The 20,453-nt window shown below is 45.5% G+C and overlaps 2 protein-coding genes across 3 annotated transcripts in view; one reads left to right on the forward strand and one right to left on the reverse strand.

Moving 5' to 3' along the window:
- SYN2 (synapsin II) overlaps window positions 1-20,453 on the reverse strand; it is a 192,697-nt gene that overhangs the window by 32,716 nt on the left and 139,528 nt on the right. For both annotated transcript variants that reach the window (XM_054504587.2, XM_045861813.3), the window contains exons 2-6: window positions 18,890-18,947; window positions 17,495-17,586; window positions 15,119-15,275; window positions 10,384-10,473; window positions 18-80 (exon numbers count right to left, since the gene is read on the reverse strand). In XM_054504587.2, coding sequence (XP_054360562.1) covers window positions 18-80; window positions 10,384-10,473; window positions 15,119-15,275; window positions 17,495-17,586; window positions 18,890-18,947 — 460 coding nt within the window. The remainder of the gene's footprint in view (window positions 1-17; window positions 81-10,383; window positions 10,474-15,118; window positions 15,276-17,494; window positions 17,587-18,889; window positions 18,948-20,453) is intronic.
- On the forward strand, window positions 2,145-13,024 carry TIMP4 (TIMP metallopeptidase inhibitor 4). Its single transcript, XM_045861814.3, has 5 exons — window positions 2,145-2,764; window positions 3,977-4,074; window positions 4,481-4,595; window positions 7,225-7,349; window positions 8,012-13,024. Exons 1-5 carry the CDS (start codon window positions 2,626-2,628, stop codon window positions 8,207-8,209), a joined length of 675 nt encoding a protein of 224 aa, XP_045717770.1. The 5' UTR covers window positions 2,145-2,625; the 3' UTR covers window positions 8,210-13,024.

Raw genomic sequence — 20,453 nt, forward strand, 5'->3', positions numbered from 1 at the left:
CCTTACCATGGCCTTACCTTGCCCATGCCTGAGTGAGCGTGGCCAATCTTCACCACCACAGGGAATGTGGGCAGTGTCAGCTGAAAGCAGAGGAGAAATGAATGAACTGGTCAGAGTGTGCCTCACTCTCTGTGGAATCTTACAAATATTTTTCTTGGTAACACCCTTGGAAGGGTCCTTTAAAGAACTAGCCCAACCTACTTGCTTTACAGATTAAAAAACTGAGGCCCATAGAGTGACAGTGACTTGCCTAAGGTCACAGCATACTAGTAGTAGAACTGTAAGAACCCTGCTCTACCACTTAGTACTCTCTACATCTTTAAAATTCATTGTTTCAACTTTCTCTGCATTATACAAACCCTGGGCAGGACCAGTCCTTAGCCAGAGAAAAAGAAAGAAAGAAAAGAAAGAAAGAGAAAGAAAGAAGAAAGAAAGAAAGAAAGAAAGAAAGAAAGAAAGAAAGAAAGAAAGAAAGAAAGAAAGAAAGAAAAGAAAGGGAGAGAGAGGGAGAGAGGGAGAGAGAGGGAGAGAGGGAGAGAGAGGGAGAGAGGGAGGGAGGAAGGAATGAAGGAACGAAGGAAGGAAGGAAAGAAGGAAGAACATCTTTGAAAGGGTGAATTTTGTTGTATGTAAATTGTATCTTAGTAAACCTGAATTTAAAAAGGAATGTATCTTTGGAATCTTAATGTCCCTTTTGTCATGTACCTTTTAGTACCCTCCCCTTCCCCTTCAAATGTCCAGCTTCTTATACTGAACCTGGCTTTTCTCCCTCCCTGTCACAATGTCATCAGAGCTCATCAACACCCCAAACTCACCATCAAACACAGCTTAGGATGCTAAGGCCTCTTTCTGCCCAGTTTGAGGTTTGGAAGAGAGCTAACTTAAGAATTCAACATGTTTATCTAATTTGAAAGACATCCTTAAAAGTGTAAACTCTATCTTGAGGTAGCCATATTTTAACAGAGGGACAATAGAAACTTAAAAGGAGAACTACCCTCCAAAGGCAGGATTTCAAGTGGTTACAAAGTGGCGATGGAGGAAGTACTATGGTAGAGTGGAAGGAGCACTACACCATATGTCAGAAGACCTGCATTCTAGTCCTCTCTGCCATTAGCTTTCTGAAAGTCACTTTACCTCACTGAGCCTTTGTCTTCACATTTGCCAAATGAAGGGACTGGACTGGATGCCTTTCAAGGTCCGTCCAATAATAAATACATCAGGCTCTATCTTGGTTCGGGTGTTATATGAAGAATCAACTTGGTCACCAAATCTCATCTTTCTCAATCAGACTCAGCTCTCTTTCGATTTCCTTCTTTTCAAACATCACTACCACATCAAAATAAGAAGATATCTTTTGGAAAAATTAAAGTTAACTCTGATAAAAATTCAGATTCCCATGGGAGTACCTGACCTGAGGATTTCAGTACTCCTGGCTGAGGCCAGTTGAAGCTGGGGCAAAGAGCTTCAAAGGGCCTTGGAAACATGTAGTTCAAGCCTGGAGAAGAAAGTGAGCCCAGAGAGGCAAAGGTTGCAAAGCTACCTTGTGACAGAATCAGAACCCAGCCTTCCACCTTCTAGCCCAGCACTGTGTGGAAATATCCTATAATAATCTCATGGGTCCCTTTCTATTTGGAGACTTGGAGCACTATGCTCTGTCAAGCAGAGCAGACAAGGCTCTGGTTGCAGTGACCCCATGTGCCTTGCTTCTTTGTTTTCTAGGCTGTTTCACCGTCCATGAGAAGACATAGTCTCTCCAGTGAATAATGACTTGAGATAGGAACCAGTGTAGCCTAGGATCTGGAGAGGGCTTTGAAGTCCCAGGTTTGCCCTAAGTGATGGGGTATCCTGTGCTTTGAGCCCCCACCAAGAGAGCTCTCCTCAGCCATCTGCAGAGTCTGAGGCTCTGGATATGGGAAAGGGTTTCTAAAGCACAGACTGCTTTCTCTGACATCTCTCCCCACCCCCCAGCCGACTGCGCCAAGACACACACACACACCCCAACTTTCTCTGTCCTCTTCCATTACTGTTTGCTGTTGCTTTGGAGCCTCATAAATAGGGCATTGAAAACACTTCCTGCAGCTGAAAGAAGCCCTGAGTAGCTTGTCTCATTCCCAGTGTGCAGCTCAGCAAGGGGTCCGTCCTCTCTGTCACTGTCTCTTTTGCCTGTTGTAATTCCGTCTGCCTCTCTCTGACTCTGCCTGTCTCACTTTCTGTTTGTGTCTCTCCTCACTCTTGTTCCTTCAGTGTGACTCACAGCCCATCCTCTTTCTGCCCTCATGCATTTGTCTTTGTTGTGCTTTGTCTTTCTGCCTTGACACCATCCTCTTTCCCCGGGCTTTCCATCTACTTCTGTAAGGCTTAATTGCTTGGGCAGGGCAACAGAGGCTAGCGGCCTCTCTCCTGGCTTCCCTCTTCCTTTTACTGAGCCTGCCAGTCAGGAGGGCTGCGGGTCCTGCAGCCGTGGGTGGCCTACAGCCAAAGGAGGGAGGAGCCCATCCGGGCGGGATTGGCCCTAAGTCCACCTCAAAAAGCCTGGGGCGAGGGGCGCAACGCGTTCTGGATGAGCCCCGGAGGGCCGGTTTGGTCAGAGAGTCCCCGCAGGCTCAGTCGGGGCTTTGCAGTGTCATGCCCCGGAGCCCCCGGACGGCGCCGAGCTGGGCGCTGTTGCTGCGGCTGCTGGCACTGCTGCGGCCACCGGGGATGGCTGAGGCGTGCAGCTGCGCCCCTGCGCACCCCCAGCAGCACGTCTGCCACTCGGCGCTTGGTGAGTCCGGAGGCCCGACAGGTCACAGCAGGGGGTGGGTGTGTGGGTTCGGTATGGGGCCGAGCTGTAGACCTGGAGTCTGGAGGGAAAGGGAGGAGATCAAATACTGCACCAGTTGCCTCCCACTGGGGCAGATGGGTCGGACAGGGCCGGCGCCATAGCAACCTTGCAAGCACAGAGCCTGGTGGACTTGCAAGGAAATGAAACACCGTGTAAGGGAACCCCATAGCGACCCCCTCTCCCCTGCCTACTGCAATTATGGACTTGAATGACAAGTCACGGGAGCTATCCAGTGATTATTCTGAACTCCTGGATGCAGGGAGGGGGAGCTAGGGGCCAGGGGACTGGGCTTTCATTATAAACATCCCACTGTGTCCGAGCCTATAACTGATGTTTACTCCATGCACCACCCCCACACAACACACTTTTTGCCCTTTCTCTTTCCTCTGCCTGAAATGCCCTTCCCCCATACCCTTAAATTCCTGGCAGACTCTTATTCATCCTTCAACGTCTTACTCAGGTATCTCTTCTTCTATGAAGACTTCCTGACTTCTTGGTGCTACCACGGTATCTCTAACAAAAATTTTTGTACTCCCAGTATGCTGTGCTGTTATTCTTTGTAAGTGTATTCTCTACTGGACCAAGAGTTCTGTAGGATGGGAGACCCTGTCTTAATCATGCTTGTGGACCTAGTACCTAGTGTTGGGCCAGGCACATAGAAAGAACTTTATAACCAGTTTTTGATTAATGCCCAAATGGCAAGAGACAAACTACTTCTGTACAGGGTCAGAACATATTTATTAATTCAATAAACATTTACCAATATCAGCTCTGGGTAGGCTCTCCTGAAACCTCAGCTATATAGGTAGAGGACCGCAAACTTCAAGGGGCTCCTCCTCCCTCCTCTACCCTGATGTCCACCTTCAGCCCACTGCAGTCTGGGCTATGGAGAATTAGACTCTCAAAACCAGCAGGTAAAGTATAGAGAGATTATAGGACCCAGTTGGCCTGAGGAGTTTGGAACTTCTAACAATTGCAGAGGAGGAGTTTCCAGGACCCCACTTTTACACACATGGCCCCCACCACCACAATCCAACAAGACCTAAACCCAGAATTCCCCTATAAAATTCTCCAGGGGCCCAGGTCATCCAGATCCCAGATGGACTGCTTCCACAGGTTGTTAAAGGTCCCCTCTTTTCTCTTCTTATGCAGCCATTCGGGCCAAAATCTCCAGTGAGAAGGTAGTTCCTGCCAGTGCAGACCCTGCTGACACTCAAAAAATGATCCGGTATGAAATCAAACAGATAAAGGTACATGGGGATAGGACAGGGCATTAACCCCCTTGGGCTGCTGGGAGGAGTGGGGTCTGTGTACTGGGAGCGGGGCTGGTAGGCAGGTGACCCGGCTCATTGATCCTGGGGTATTTATGCTGAAGTGGAAGTGGATGACATGTTGGGAGCAGGGCCCACAGGCCCTCAGTGTCCATCCAGTCCTACGGCTGCCTGTGTGTGGGGCTACTAAAAGTATTCTCACTGGAATAAACCAAGGTTTAGATTTTTTTAAAGACAGAAATGACCCAGTTGGGCCATCTGTGTGTACCAAATCCTGAACTAGACTTTTGCTTAGTTTTTTTTAGATTGAGAAATGAGTTTTTCCTGTTAAGATATAAAGTATACTCACTGACCCAACACTGCTTTTTTTGTAATTGCCTTTCAGATGTTTAAAGGGTTTGAGAAAGTCAAGGATGTTCAGTATATCTATACACCTTTTGATTCCTCCCTCTGTGGTGTGAAACTAGAAGCTAACAGCCAGAAGCAATATCTCTTGACTGGTAAGTTAAAGACCAACAAGCAACCCTAACAGTCTCTGTCCTAAGGAAGGCAGTCAAGAAGGAGCCAGGGCTGTCCTTGGGCAGCAAACTGAGCTAGGTGGCATTTTCTCAGGCAGAAAACAGAGCTGTGTTACTAAGAGCCAGCCTCTGAGTTGGGAGGAGCCGTGGTAACCTTCCTTTCAGTGCAAGAGTCTTCATTACAGTGATCTTGGCCACTGCTTCACTACTTTAAGGACAGTCTGCTCTCCCAGCCTAGGGCAGCTGGTTCCATTTTTAAACAGTTTTAATTGATATAAGTTTGATATCTTGAGCCAAAAATCTGCCTCTCTGAAACTGCCCTTTGTGGGTTCAGTTCTGTCCTCTGCCCATGATGATCCTTCAGAGGCTCCAGGACCATATGTATATACACTCTAGCTCCAGGCCTGATGGCCATGGTTCCCAGACCCTTTCCTATCCTGGCCACCTTCTCAAATGGGATATAGCTTGTCCCTGCCCCTCCCTAGCACAGGCCCCTAAACTGGACACTGCACTACGGGTGATGTCTTGGTTTCACAGAGTAAATGAGGATTGTGCATGTGCAACCTTACCCCCCAGCACACGTATTATAGTTACTATAGTCTACAATGGCATTAACTTTAGATAGCTACATTGGGTCATGATCTTGGCTCATAGTGAGCCTCTGTGGCTAAATCACATCACAGGTCATATTCTGGGGGTGCAGTAAAGCACAAGCCCTAACAGGAGGCTTCAGTCTAACAAGTCTCTATGAACTTGGGCCCAGGCAGTTTTCCATACTCAATTGGTTGGGACAGGACAGTTAAGAAACCACACAAGATTATGACTCTGTAAGTGAATGAATGCAATACTAAATTATTTAGTTCAGGGAAAAGAGGTATTTGTGTGATTGTAAACAATTAGGGAAGTTTCACTGTGTAAGTGGGAACTACACTGCCCCTAAAGGAAGAAAAATATTTGGAAAGAAGGCAAGGAAAAGAAAACACAGCAGGTGGGGAGAATAGGAGGAATTTCTACTATCTGTCCATCCATTCAGCAATAATGACCACCCACTTGCTGCCAGGCATTGGGCAGGAGGGTGGAGATTCAGTGACAAGCCACAGTCCTCAAAGAGCTCACAGTCCAAGCTTGGCTCTTGAGAAGTCATAGCCATTAGAAGCCATACTGGTAGGGGCTCCCCAGATCTAAGGATGTGGAATTGTGTTGATCTGGGAGCCTCTGGATAGGAGAGACAGAGGCAGGGCACACCACTGAGCCCTCCAGGTCCCAGGATTAGCACGCAAGGCCACCTCATTCCCTCTGTGTACCTAGCCCTCTGCCAGGCACTGTGGTGCATCGGGGGAGGAGGAGACGTGTTCTCTGCCCTCAAAAATGTCAAGTCTAACTGAGGGTGGGGATAAACAACAAATACAAGTCTACTGAGAAGTCATCAGTGGTGCCCAGGCTTTTCAGGAGAAGGCACAAGGTCTTTTGTCTAATGTTGAAAGCCCTTGTGACCAGAACACTGCCGACCTCTCCAGCTTTGTCTCCGGCCATGTGTGAGTGACAGCTCCCAGCTCCTCATTTCCCCCAGAGCTAAACTAAACTACTTGCAGTTGCAGAAGGTGTTCTGCTGCGCTGCGCCCCTCCACCTTGCACAGGGTAGTCTCAATGTCCAGAAGTCCTTCCCCTCATTTGTCTGGCAGGAGAACTCCTACCCACCCTTCAAGGCCCAATACAAGCATCATCTCCTCTGAGACACCTTCCTTGCCGCCCACCCCTTCCACAGATGGAGATAATTGTGCTTTGTTCATTGTTATACTGCATCTTGCATATAATCACACAACAGTATAATTTTTGCCTACTTATCTATCTGCCCTCCTGGTTATTAAGCTCCTTGGGGAAGAGATTCTGTCATATTTATTTCTGTATTTCTGGTACCAAGTCATAGTAAGTAGTTGCTCAATGAGTAATTGAGTGACTGAGGTTCTAAGAAAGGTGTGGGCTAGGGTGGTCAGAGATGGTTTTGAGGACTCTGTGGTACTGAAAAGGGTCTTTGGAAGCTAGGAAAGAGTCTGATAAGTAAAGAGGGGGAACTTTCCTATGGGGAAGGGGAGAGACTCACCAAGACAGGTATCAACGGGGCAGGAGATGAGGCTGTGTAGATATTGGGAAGGGTTAGAAAGAGGAAGGGACCTATTATTTATGGAACCTTCTGTGGGCCCAAGCTGTGCTGGGAACTTTACAGACGTTCTCTCATTTAATCCTGACAACTTACTATTTTCATCTTTGAGCAGAGAAGTTATGTGACTTTCTTAAGGTCATACGGCTGTAAATGAGAGAAAAGAAGGGGGTTGTACCAACAGTCTGCCTTTAAAGCCCATGTTTTTCTCTCTACACCACACTAAAGGAAAAGGTCTTCATCCCACAACTCTCTCTCATACAAACATAATCTGTTAATATATTTGATATAAAAATTATAGAGGCTTTTCTGGTTCTTTCATTGAGCCCCATGTCACCACTGCCACCAAGAAGTCACTGAAGAAACTGCAATTCTGGGCTCTTTGAGGACCTGGGCTCTTGGAGCTCCATGAGCATATTCCTCATGCTAGGTCTTCCTCCATTCCCCTTGAAGGTCAGATCCTCAGTGATGGAAAAGTCTTCATCCATCTGTGCAACTACATCGAGCCTTGGGAGAACCTGTCCTTTTTGCAGAGAGAAAGTCTGAATCACCACTACCATCTGAACTGTGGCTGCCAAGTAAGGGAATATCCATTTGCAAGGTCTTTTGGGGGTGGGGGAAGGGTCTTGAGCCTTGTAGCCTTACTCTTCATGTATTCCTTCCTTTGTGCATATGTTTATTCACTTACTGTACTATATTTGAAATCTGCCATGGATCAGGCACTGTATGAAGTTGGGGATGGGAAAGCAAGATGGTCCATAGTCCATGATCCCAAGATGGTCTATGTAAGTCCATACTTACATTTTGGCTGGGAAGGTGGCCATCATTTAAAGAATAAGATAATATAGCTACCATTTAAAGAGAGTCTACTTTTTGCCAGACCCTGTAATGGTGTATTTATTTAAAATATTTAATTTAGTCTTTATAACAAATTTATGAAGAGTTAAGATTTCCATTTTAAGGTGAAGAAATTCATGCTGTAGGAATTGAAGTGATTTGCTCAAGGTCAGTGGTGGACTAAGGACCTCAGGCCTGTCTGACTCCAGAGATATCATTTGAGAGGCAATACTATATGATAGGAGATAGGGGAAAGGGAACTCAGGAGGAAGTCTGGGGACTAGGAAAGGCTTCAGGAGTCAGGGGCATTTGTGCTGGGTTGTAAGGATATGTAGGAGTCTGAAAGGCAATAATGGAAAAAGGACACCCTACTCACGTTGATGTTGTGTGGCTATGACTCTAGATTACCACCTGCTATACAGTTCCCTGTACCATCTCAACCCCCAACGAGTGCCTCTGGACAGACTGGCTGTTGGAACGGAAGCTCTATGGGTACCAGGCCCGGCATTATGTCTGCATGAAGCATGTTGATGGCACCTGCAGCTGGTACCAGGGCCGCCTGCCCCTCAGGAAGGAGTTTGTTGACATCATCCAGCCCTAGTAGGGGCCAGTGACCATCACATTCTTTCAAGCATCGTGAAGCCCAAGCCAGTTCTCCTTCCCTGTGGAGCTCTGGCTGTCACCACCTGCCTCATCACTGCCAGTCAATGGAAAGTACCAAGTGGATGGTCTGGCTAGTGTTAGGATAGGGATGGGGCATGTTATAGCTTGTGTCCAAATGCCAGCTCAACACCTGTCAAGGGCCAGGGAAAGTAACATGACTTTTCTAGCCAGCCTTCAGCCCATCTCCCCTGCCTCCCAAACCCTTTTAGTCTAGCTGAAACCTGTTATTGAAAGTTTTGACTTTGGCTTAGTCTGTTTTCTAAAGCCAGAACTATTCCTTTTTCTCCCCAGGAGAGTGTGTTTTCTCTTACCTTAACTGATCTGATAGGGGAGAAAGGGTGATTATTACACATATGAGATACTATAGCCTTGTGATGTACAATACCAGAAGGTGGATTCACAGAATCAGAAACAAGCTGATTTGGAGGAATGAAAAGAACAACCCACTATGGCTGTATGCCCTTTACTCATGTCCCAACTCATCCTAATCCTCTCGTATACTTTCATCTGTTTGGGTAGACACTTGGGGAATACAGAGTCACTCAATGTGAGACCTGCAATGACTTAACCTCCCTCCACATTCTATAATCCCCTGTATACCATTCCTGGCAGAGGTTCTGGCCCAGTTAACATACCTCTTTGGACAAGAATAGACTTAGGTATTGTCTCTCCAGGTTAACTATCCTTAATGCCCTCAACTGATGTCCATAAAGCTTCTCCTCTGTTTCTTTTAGAAAGTCATTCTCTACTAGATTACTGTCTTTATTCCTAATTCAGAATTTTTTTTTTTAAGCCAAAAAAGCCTTTCTCTTGTAGAGATGAAATTCCCCTTTAGCTTTTGACACCTCAGAGAGAGGACAATTGGGGGCAAAAGATGGTAGATGGGGAACATATTTTGCAACTGTTACAACTGTTTTCAGTGGTTAGCCCTGCTAGACTTTATGGCAGGAAAAAAGCCAGCTTTGTTCCCTGTCTGCCCTAAAGTTCAGTCCCCTCATCACTGTGTGTTAGACTCCCTGAGAACTCCAAGCACAGACCCCTTAGTGTTCCTTAGATTCTGCAAGGCTTCCTGGCTTGCCCTGAAAGGGAAAGCCCTTATGTTCATCTCAAGGATTTATAAGGATGAGGTCTTAAAGTTCCAGAGCCTCTCCCTGGCAAAGATGAAGGAGGTAGTTCTTTTCAAGTCCCAAGGTTACTATTCATCTTTTTTGTGTGGTTTGCTAATAAGCAGGGCCATGCCTTATATGCCAAATGAAAGTTCTTGATTCACAGAAATGGTTCAAATGGAGATCCCTTTTGGAGTAGGGAGTGGGAGGGGGAACAAACATGATCTCTGTCCCACAGTACAACACTGGAATGCTATGACAGAGAGTCTCCATTGGTGGATTAAGCAGGATCACCAACTGACCAAGCAGGCCTGGGGCAGAGGATGTAGGGTCAGAGAGGAAGAAGGGAATTGAGCTAGACGTTGTCATAAAGGAAAAACATTAGCTGTAGCCTCTGCACCAACCAACCATGCCATCTCTCTGCTCCTTCTGACATCCTAGCATGGCCTCAGAGAAGGCTAGTGTTAACCCAGTCTTACCGCAATCTTGAGGAAACCAAAGGAATGGAAGGGGCTGGTGAATAATTATAGGAACAACACCTTAGTCTGAGGAGTGCTTCACACTCTTCCAGAAGGCTATTACTTAATCTCACTTACATTTTATAAGTACCATATTAGATATCCTGGTCAGGAATAATTATGCCCATTTAAATTTCCTATTGAAAAACTCACTCACCGGGCATCTAACTAGTCCAGTGACATGTGGCAGGGCCAGGGCTAGAACCCAAAACAGTAGGATCTTCTGACTGTTGATCCATAGATTTGTTACTTTCTCAACTTGATAAAATGCCCTTGTTTCTGCTCTTCCCTATTTGGTCAGCAGACTTTGTAGACAAGGGGTTATCAATTAAAATTCAGCTGCTCTAGCCCCACAAAGCAGGTCCACAGTTCAATCCCAACAGAGTCTCTGGGGTTGAAATGCTGAGGCCCTCTTTAGGGCTCCATAATCACCATGTGGCTCAGAATGTAAACAGCAGAGGAACTAAAGTCCCCACTCGATCACTTACCATCTCTTTATGGTTGGGGTAGTATGTCTGCTCAATGAGTGGGAACTTTTCTCCTCCCAATGTCTTGTAGATGGCCACCAGCTGGGCAAACTGCAAAAGAGAAGTGAATGTTTCAGCTTATCTAGACACTGCAACAGACAGACAAACATCAGTCTACCAAACAAATATTTATTGAGCATTTGCTCTGTTTGGGACTTTGTACAAAACACCAAGGATATAAAAGAGGTGTACAATTCTTATTTTTAAAGAACGCATGTGTTAGTTGGGGAAGGGAGAGCGAAGGCACTAACATTCATTCAGTACCTATACAATTTTAATGATATTTCATTCATTCCTCATATCAAATTGATAAACTAGGTATTTTATCATCTTTATTTTACACATGAGGCTCAGAGACAGTAGAAAAGGTGCCTGAAGTCACAGACCTGCAAAGAGGTGAAGCTGGGATTGAAATTTGGATCTCTAACCTTAAACACTTGTATCTCTAAAGATGACAATTGATAAAGCTAGATAGGTAATATGGGGACAAGTCTTGAAAGTTCAAATGCTAAGAAAGGAATGGTAACTGTTTTCTGCAGGCAGTATGGAGTCATAAGAATTTGAGCAGGGGTCATGAATAAAGCTGTTCTTTAGGAAGATTTTGATGCTCATGTTATGCAGGATAGATAGACCTAGTCTCTCTAGGACTTACTACTCATCTAAGAACTGAAATCACTAGATCCTTCACCTAGGAGAATCCAGAACAACTCTATGAAGAAGAGGTAAGAGGTGAGGTACACATACTTACAGTGTGAGGGTTGAAAAGTGTTTGGCAAACATCTAGCACCCCCTGGAGTCCCCTGCCCCCACATTTTATAAGTGAAGAAACTGAAGCCCAGAGGGATCACTTGCCCAAGGTCGTATCATAGTTGAGCTGGATTCATAGCCAGGCCCCTTTATTTCCAATCTGTAACTCTTCCTGCTCCTTCACATGGCTGCCTTTCAGACTCTGCAGAGACCATGCTCTTCCCGTAGGAAACACACAGGACTTTTCTGCTCAATCCATTCAAACACACACCCACCCACACACCTATCTCCAGTGCACTGGCAACAGGGGTAATCCAGCATCTTCCCTCTAGTGCTACTTAGGTTAGTTTACACTCTAAATCACTGATATCTGGAACTGCTAGAAGGAAAAGTTGCCAGGTCAATTGCCTTCTATTTATCAGAGAAAGGAAAGCTAACATTTTTCAAAAGCTCAGGTCCTATTCTCTATAAGAGATGTTGGTAGATGAGACAATGGGACAGGGAGGTATGCGGAGAGGAGTAGAAACTTAGAACTGGGCTGTTGGAAGACTGGGTTAGAGTCTTCTGGTTCTTGTTCTGCTTTTAACTCGCTAGGTGTCCTTGAGCAAATGATTTCTCCACTCCAGGCCTCATTTTCTTCATATATAAAATGAAAGGAGTGAATTTGATCAGTTCCTCAAAATTTTTACCATAAAGGAACATCATTTTATTATATTTCCTCCCAAACTCCATTATCAAACTCTAGTTTAAGTGATCATATATTGTGATCCTTTTGTTGGCAAGGATAGAATTTTATTATTTTTGAAATGCTGGAAAATGTTGGAATTTCTGGGTCACTCCCCTTTGTGACACAGCTGGTGACTGTAGATCTTGAAGGCCTCCTCCAGAACTGAAAGTATGAATCCGGGACTCTCAAGCCCTCAAGGTTTTGTTATTGAAAGAGACTTTTAGAGAGTCTCTAGACCAGACATCTCATTTTACACATGAGGATACTGAGGCTAGAGAAGCAAAGGAAAGCATAGGTTCCCAGATCATGCCTGGAATTGGGAACTGCACTAGGACAGCAGCCAGGTAGGTCTCCCTGCCCATTGCATGCTCCACTGTACCCTGCTGTCCTCGCTATTTGGTTTTTCAACTTGCTTTGACTGTCAAGATCAACCCCTCAGACTTTTCTTGCCCTCTCTGATTCTCTCCATCACTCCATCTGACCTTTAAGTCCTGCCTGCCCACCTGGGCTGGCCTGGATTCCTTTTCTGCCCCTGGATACCTGCCTGAGCTCCCAAGATTCTCCAGCATCGCCGGCGAGCTCATGCCAGCTCTGCCTAACAACCTCTGTCCTGCTGCAGCCCACGCCCTGGCATGGCACCAAGGCATGTGGGGCCTTATCTTTCCAGCATGTGGGAGAGTTACACAGACACCACAGCGATGCCAGGAAGGCCCACGGCAAAATCCCAGAGTCCTGGGACAACAAGACTAAAATGGCAGCCAGTTCCCAGGCACTAGTTAGGTCCCTGGGAGCTCACCCTACCCTCCTCCACTTTATCTCCAGCAGTCCCTATCTGCTCAAGGTACTTAGCTTGGCATCTAACCCCTGCCTCCTTGGAAACTTAGCACAAGCACACAGTTACCAATTAAACAAATGTAATATCTGATAAGGGTTATTTCCTGTATGCATAGACAAAAGAATGGATTTAGGAGCTAGGGGTGGTGTTGGCAATGAATAGGAAGAATATGTTCATTATCACCACTTCTTCAGTGAATCGGGAAAGACTTCTTGGAAGAAATGAGATTTCAGGATCAGTCTGAGTTTAATATGTTATCCTTAGCCCTCCTGGAAATAAATGCTTTAATTCAACTCTTGTGCCTTTGTCTCTAAAAAACCCAGATGGAGTGCTAGGATTTTTAGATAAATTTGCAGCAATATGGGATGGTGGCATTCTTGCTTTCTCTGGAATGCTACCTTCACTGATAGGGCTACTTCTGCTTCCAAAACCCCAGGGCACAGCCTGCCCTGACCAATTTATAATAGCAGATGTGCTCAGAGACACAGTAATGCAAGGTAGAGCCTTAACAACCCCACTGAGGTCTCCCCTCATACCAAGAGCAGTCACAATAAAGAAATATAGAAAATATGAACAAAAGTCATCATCTCAGAGGGACCCTCCCTTCACAGTCACCAAATTTGTTCACTCCCATTAACAAGCAGAGAACAATATATAAAATGCCATTAGTGTGGCAGCTGCTTAATGAAAATGAAGGGAGAACTTGGTGTCTGGCCAGGGAGCCTTGCTGTTCTCATGTGATGCCAAAGGCAATGTGCTGGGATTGTGAATGGGTGAGAATGTGAACCTTCACCAGATCCCAGATCCCAGGAAGGGCAAGGCCCTAGGCATAGGCTCACTGATCCTCCCACCCTGGCTTCTGGCATAGTTTTGGAACATGAAGGAGGGGGCTATTTTCTTTAAGAGATCCTAAATACTAGGGGACTATAACAACAAGGCTGGCAAACTGGTGGCAGGTGCTTTACAGAGAAACCAGGCACAGAGAGGTTTACTTAGAAGAAAATAACTAGCAATAGCAGAATCATTCTGTGTGGCCATGAGGGAGCCAAATTCTAGCAGGTATTGAAAGGGTTGGGAAGGAAAGAGCTAGGGCTTATGTGCAGTAGGGAAGGTTGAGAGGGGGTCCTAGAAAAGAAACTTGGTGAAGGCCTCAAATATGCTCTTCTGTGATTAGTAACACATTCAAATCATACAACTCTTTTAGCTTGTTTCTGCAAAACTCTAGGATTCTTAGATGCCTCAGGCCAGAGGCATCTGAATGAGTGATGATCAGGAACCCAACCCTCCCTCCTCAACCACAGCAGCTCCCACTGACTCCTCGCTCATTGGTCTTTCTCTTACACTGTCAGATCTCCCTGGTTTCCAAGGGAATGGGAAAACTGTGAGTTCGGGTGTGAGGAAGAGATCAAAAGCAAAGGTGATGGGTCCATCTGGTTAAAAAACACCCTCTCGGGCGCCTGGGTGGCTCAGATGGTTAAGCGTCTGCCTTCGGCTCAGGTCATGATCCCAGGGTCCTGGGATCGAGTCCCACATCGGGCTCCCGGCTCAGCGGGGAGCCTGCTTCTCCCTCTGACCCTCTCCCCTCTCATGCTGTTTCTCTCTCGCTCGCTCTCTAAAAAATAAATAAAATCTTAAAAAAAAAAAAAAAAAAAAACACCCTCTCTGGGGCTCCTGGGTGGCTCAGTCGTTAAGCGTCTGCCTTCGGCTCAGATCATGATCCGTCCTGGGATCGAGCCCTACATCGGGCTACCTGTTCAGTGGGGAGCCTGCTTCTCCCCTGCCTGCTGCTCCCCCTGCTTGTGCTCTCTCTCTCTGTATCAAATAAATAAATAAAATCTTAAAAAAAAACCCACCCCCTCCAACTCCCTGGGTGGTAAAGAGGCTTGGGGTCTGAGAACTTCAGAGTGACCCTTGGCAAGCCAGGGTGATAGCTGAAGTGGTTTTTGAAAAACAAGAGGAAGAGGATGTGATTGGGAGCAGGTGTTTCCTTCTAAGAGGGCAGCCTGGAGCAGCAGTTATAGGAGCTGGGTCCCCACTGGCCTCAGGCCTTTCCAAAGAACATTCAGAGGCAAGAAACAGGTATTTTTATTCTTGTATCTTATATGGCTGAGGGCACAGCTTGCAGACTTATAAGGACTTCTTTACAGAATCTTTGTGTGACTTTGTTGTGAGGCCAAAAGTCTACTCTACATCAAAGGCAGCCCAGCCCTTAATGATAATGTTTTATTGTGAGAGCCCACCCTAACCCATGTCTCATCTGAAATTCCTCTCACATCCTCTCAGCTGTGCCTAGTGCATCTTGATTACCAGTGGTCCCTCCTGGGGGACTGGGAGATACAGGACCTGGATCCTACCCTTTTACCTGGGAGGAAGGGGGCCTCACTCACCACCCATGGCTTGTCACAGAAGTTGTAAATGGATTCCAGTGAGTTGATGCTGGGGAGGCCTGCGTACTGCATGCCAATGACAAGGTGGCGGAAGTCCTCATTCTCTGCCATGCCGAATGCATGCTGCCGGATAAGCACAAAGTCTGGCCGGAAGGACCTGGTAAAAATGTAGAGGCAAGTTTCCCATCAACCAGCCCCTCAGGTCATATATCATCTTGTCTCCTATTTCCAAAGCCCTAGACAGAGAAGGGGTATTAAGGGTCACCTGATGTAAGCCCTTCATTTTATTATTCTTTTATGGACTAGGAAGTGAGGTATTATGGCACCTCTTAAAGGAGATTTAAGGAACAGATGCCTGAAGTTCCCTTATTCCTCTGGATTAAGCACTGTCTTTTTCTAAGGTACAAATCCCCTCAGGAGGGAAGAAACACTTTCAGACCCTCACATCTTAAATGAACAAGAATTTACCTGGTCCCTTTGGGGCAATAAGAGAGCAGAAGCTCCTTGTGGCTTCAGAGTTTGTGCTCGAAGAGCGCCCCAGTAGACTTTGAAGACATATTTGCCTGACTTCACCACCCTGCCACAGAGATCCCTGATCTCAGTGTCCTGTTCTGACTCCTTAAAACTGCTCCTTAAAAAGCAATGCCCTCATCAGGCCCCAAGAAGAGCAAGGGTCCAGGATGGCTGAGAACAGATGCCAAACTTCCCAATATTATTCTTCCAAAGTGTACACTAGGGAGGGGTGCAAATATTTCTCGAAGAACTGAGGTTGAGCAATGGCTACAGGAAGCACTGGAAGTACAGAATGTTCCCATGCATGGGAAGGCTCCCTGCGTTTTCCCTCCAGCCAGCAAAGCTCCTCAGCTGCTCTATCTTCATGCCCTGACTCCAAGGGAACCCCACCTTCCCAGAGAGTCAGTTCTGTAGCAGCGTTCTCCCTCAAGGCTCTGGAGCCTGCCAGTTTCACACCATATGCAATGACCCACCAGGTTCTCTGCCCAGGCACCCATTCAACCCCTACCTACAGCTCCAGTACCACCTGGGCTCAGAGATCAGTCTTCTAAAGTGAGGGTGGAAGAAGCCCTCCTCAGTCACTAAAGGAATGTAGCATCAAGTCAGTGTGGCTGTGCTGGAGCTGTTCTGATCTCCTTGTGCCCCAGTTCTGGGAAACTGGCCCCAGGTGTATGCTTGATTTTCCTCTGAAAACTGTATGCCAGTTATAGGAACTAAGCCCTAGATTTCCTACACTGGCCAGCTCTTAAGTTCCTACACATGTACCTGGAAGGGCCTGCCTTAGTTTTGCCAGATCCCTCTTGGCACCCTTCTATGACCTTTCTGTCACCACCTACTTGTGTCCATGCATCCTTATGACTCACTCTACCTGCAGTTGGAGGGGCCCATCATTCTCTCTTGAGCTCGCTCCCCACTTGGATGGACATCTGTTTTTCTGTCCTCCTCATCTCTAGGATGGAGGAGTTTACATTTCCTCTTGTTAGGTTCCAGACACCTGAGTTTTGCCTTCCCTGTCACTGAGCCAGTTCCTATTGGACATCAGAGACCTCAGTGTCAGGATGCTGTAGATTGAGGTAGGGAAGAGGATGAAGTGAAAATGCTTCCCGGCGCAAGATTCTGTATCTGAAAACCTGACACCATGCTGAGCTCCTGGGGAAAATGACACTGTGGAAACTGTTTTTCCCCATCTGGAATTCTTGTTACTTCCCTCACAGAATTATTTTATTAAATTTGATCACATCTGTAAGTTACCCAGCACACTACCTGGCCTGTGAGTGCCCTGTACCTGCAAATTTTCTTCCATCCACAATGTCCCTTCCAACCTAGACTTTCCTGACTTACGAATTCCCAGGACTGAGGAACATAGAAAGAGTACAGGGCTGGGAGTTAAGAGAATTCACATAGAAACACAAGGGTCTGCTACTAACTCACTGAGTGAATCTAAGCAAATCAATGTAAAGTAGGAGGTTGAACTAGATCAGAGGTTTTCAAACTTTTTTTCTTTTTAAAGCAATGGAATCCTGTTTTCCAGGGAAAATACATACAGCGATAAAAGCACAAAAATCACACTGGTGGAAGTGGGGCTGGAATCCTAGAACCCCTCTGGTAGGAATCTGGTCACCTCTAAATGAGTCCTGCATCCTTTCTCTACCATTGGACTAAGAGCTCCCTGAGAGCGGGAGCTGGTTTTCTCTGCCTTCTTCTGCCACTTCTACGTCTACACAGCATACATCATTAACTCCTGTGCTATATATATGGCACTGCCATTCCACTCTGACACTTGACTTTGAAACCACCTATGCAAACCAGAGACAGTAACTCTGAAGACAGTGACAGTGACCCTGAGGATAGAAGGGACCTTACCGGACAACCTTTGTGCCATTCCGGAGCACCTGCATATCCACAGCATAGGTCCCATCTGCATGGGCCACCAGGTTGAGCTCTGAAAATACCGCCTGGAAAATAACAGTAGGGGATTAAGAGGGTAGATTTCATGTTATGTGTTTTTTGTTTGTTTGTTTGTTTACTACAATTAAAATTGTAAAAAAAAATTAAAAATAAATAAAAATAACTGTAGGGAAATAAGCCCATTGTCCTGGCTTTGCCAAGTTCTCCACAGAACAGCAGCAGCCCTCCCACCAAATATTTATTCAGTTTTCTAAGCATTTTCACAAACTGATTTCATCTCACTTTCATAGCAACTCTGTGAGGGAGGAAGGACAGAGATAATTCTCCCTGTTTACCAAAGAAGCAGTTAAGTGACTTTCTGGACAAAATTTATTGTTGGCAGAGACAAGAGCAAAGCTCAGGTCTTCTGACAACTCTGTGCTGCCTTTCTATAGAGAGGGAATGCACACTGGGGCAACATGCCCTCTGTCAGTCTCAACATAAAAACACTAGATTTTAGTTTAGGCAACTGGGTGTTACTTCTGCTCTGCCCCCAGTTAGCTCCATGGACTTTAGGCAAATCACTTGTCCTCCTGGGGGTGGGGTAGGGGGAGGAAGAATTTCTTTCATCTATAAAATGGGAATAATTTTTAATCAACCTTGCCTATACAACAAGTTGTTTTAAGAACTGAATACAGTAATGAGTAGGAAAATGCTCTGTAAATCACAGCACACCGTGTAAAGAATGATGAGTAACTTCTATTACTACACAGAAAGTACCTGCATTGTTTAAACTGGACATCCCCCTCTCCACACAAATGGACTTAATTTCTATTTATCAGGAAGCAAAGGGTAGAGGAAGATTTAAAAAAAAAGGGGGGGGGGCTTTCAGGACTTCACTACATTAAAAGAAGTAGGGGTGTGTGTGTGTGTGTTTTAATTCTCTCTGAAGTGTAGCTTCTTGCCCAGAGTAGGCAGCATTGGAGGCTGCAAAACTGAATGGCAGATATGTGCCAACCCAGGAATATCATGCCATCAACAACATGGAGTTGTGGCCAGTGTCCCAGGAAGACATTCCCCTAAGGTTTTCCTCAGCCTGAGAAAGCAGAAGAGAGCCCTAAGAACCACATTCCTCACTACTTTACAGACACCAGCACCATGAAAAGAAGTCAGGGAAGTTAAAAAGCAGCCTTCACGGCCATATCTCATAGAGAGAAAAGCCTCAGGGAACAGGGTGAGGGAGAGTAGATGGAGGGCCTGGAATCCAGTGACAAACACTGTACTCCACTCTGAAGACTAGATGATTCACTCTGGGATGTCAAGAGAGAACAGTGATGATGCAGATGTAACTCTGGGCTTTTGGGTAATTACCTGTTCCACTTTGATGTCATAATCTCCAAAGACTTTTTTACCCCGGAAGCACTTGGCCCTGGAAAAGGAAAACAAAAACAAAACCAAAACCAAAATCAAACCAAACAAAAAACACGCAAATTAGTTTTGTACAAGTGTTTGAGATCAGAAATTTACTATCATAAAGAAGAAGACTACAGCAGGCAGACCCCAGAATGAAAGTCAAGAGACCTGGGATAGGGTTGGACCCTAATTCAACCTAGATCATCATGAGAGATCCTCAAGCAAACCACTTCCTCTCTTTTACGCTCAGTTTACCCATCCATAAAATAATCCAACGCACTTTTTCACTCCCAGGTTTTGGGATTTTATAGTACCCTTTGTCTTTGGGCTACAAAAGAAGTTTAGAAGTAGGAATTTCCCTAATGTGATTCCTGGTAAAGACCAGGTCAGTACCACACATCTCTACACTTTCCTTATCTTCCCCCATCACTCTGATTTTCTAGTTGGGTTCTACCCTTGGAATTTTAGTTTTCAAAGAAACTGTTACCATTTTACCTCTTCATACCTATACTTCCAAAAAGGATTTGAGGCAATTAATAATTTAAAAGGCAAATATAACCAACAAAGTAAGGATTAAAGGACAATCAGTGAATGACAGAGCAGAAAAGAAATTTTAAAAGGTAGGAGGCTGAGAAAAGTTACTATAATTGAACACAAAACCTATTCTGTATTTCTGAATTTCAGTCAAGAAAACTAGTCAGGCTTAGTTATACAGTACTTACTATCTTCCTATCTTGTCACGGATCTAAAGGAACCTCACATTAATGCATCAAGGACTTCAGAGCACCTTGTAAGTAGTCTGTGTTTATGTTTACATTGATATCCATTTCTACTTTGCCCTTAATCTCCCCCTCTCCACCCCCCAAAAGATTTTCTTACCCATCCGCTTAGGCTAATTCTCCACATGTATAAAAGGCCTTTCTACGCTATACCTGTTAGTGAGGTTGGTCTTTCCCAGTGCTTGAAATTTCAAATTAGCATATTTCACTGGAGGTTTCTAAAAGTCCCTCTCCAAAATAAAGGGATAAACTAACATTTATTGGGCATAATGTTCTAGGAATTGTGTGCAAGTTGCTTTCAAGAACATCTCATTTAATCCTAATAACAATTTATGATATAGGGAGAAAGTTCTTCAGTTTTGAGATGAGGAAACCAAGACTCAGAAGGGAAAAATAGTGTATTCAAGGTCACATGGCAAGTTAGTGACAAAGCCAGTATTCACATCCAAGTCTGAGTCCAGTGCTCCTGGGGCTGTATAGTCATCTCCCTTTGCTGATTCATTCCCTTCATCTTCACTCCCACCATTACAAAAACTGACTTGTCACGTGTGCTGCATTGCATGTTTTTTTCCCCATTTTCCTTCTTCCGCTCAAAAGGGACTTGATGTTGTGAGCACTAGTTCTACTACAAATACTTCCTACCCTGGTTCCTGTGAACTACCCAGGACAAGGCCAAGCTATTTCCTTTCCTCTCTGCTGGAACAGTCCGTTCTAGGAAGTTGTCATTTGTCCTATCCAAGTCC

This window comes from Mirounga angustirostris, unplaced genomic scaffold (genome assembly GCF_029215605.1).
Source record: "Mirounga angustirostris isolate CCGP_5_RB_7025 unplaced genomic scaffold, mMirAng1.0.hap1 SCAF_1, whole genome shotgun sequence".
Classification (NCBI taxonomy): Eukaryota; Metazoa; Chordata; class Mammalia; order Carnivora; family Phocidae; genus Mirounga; species Mirounga angustirostris.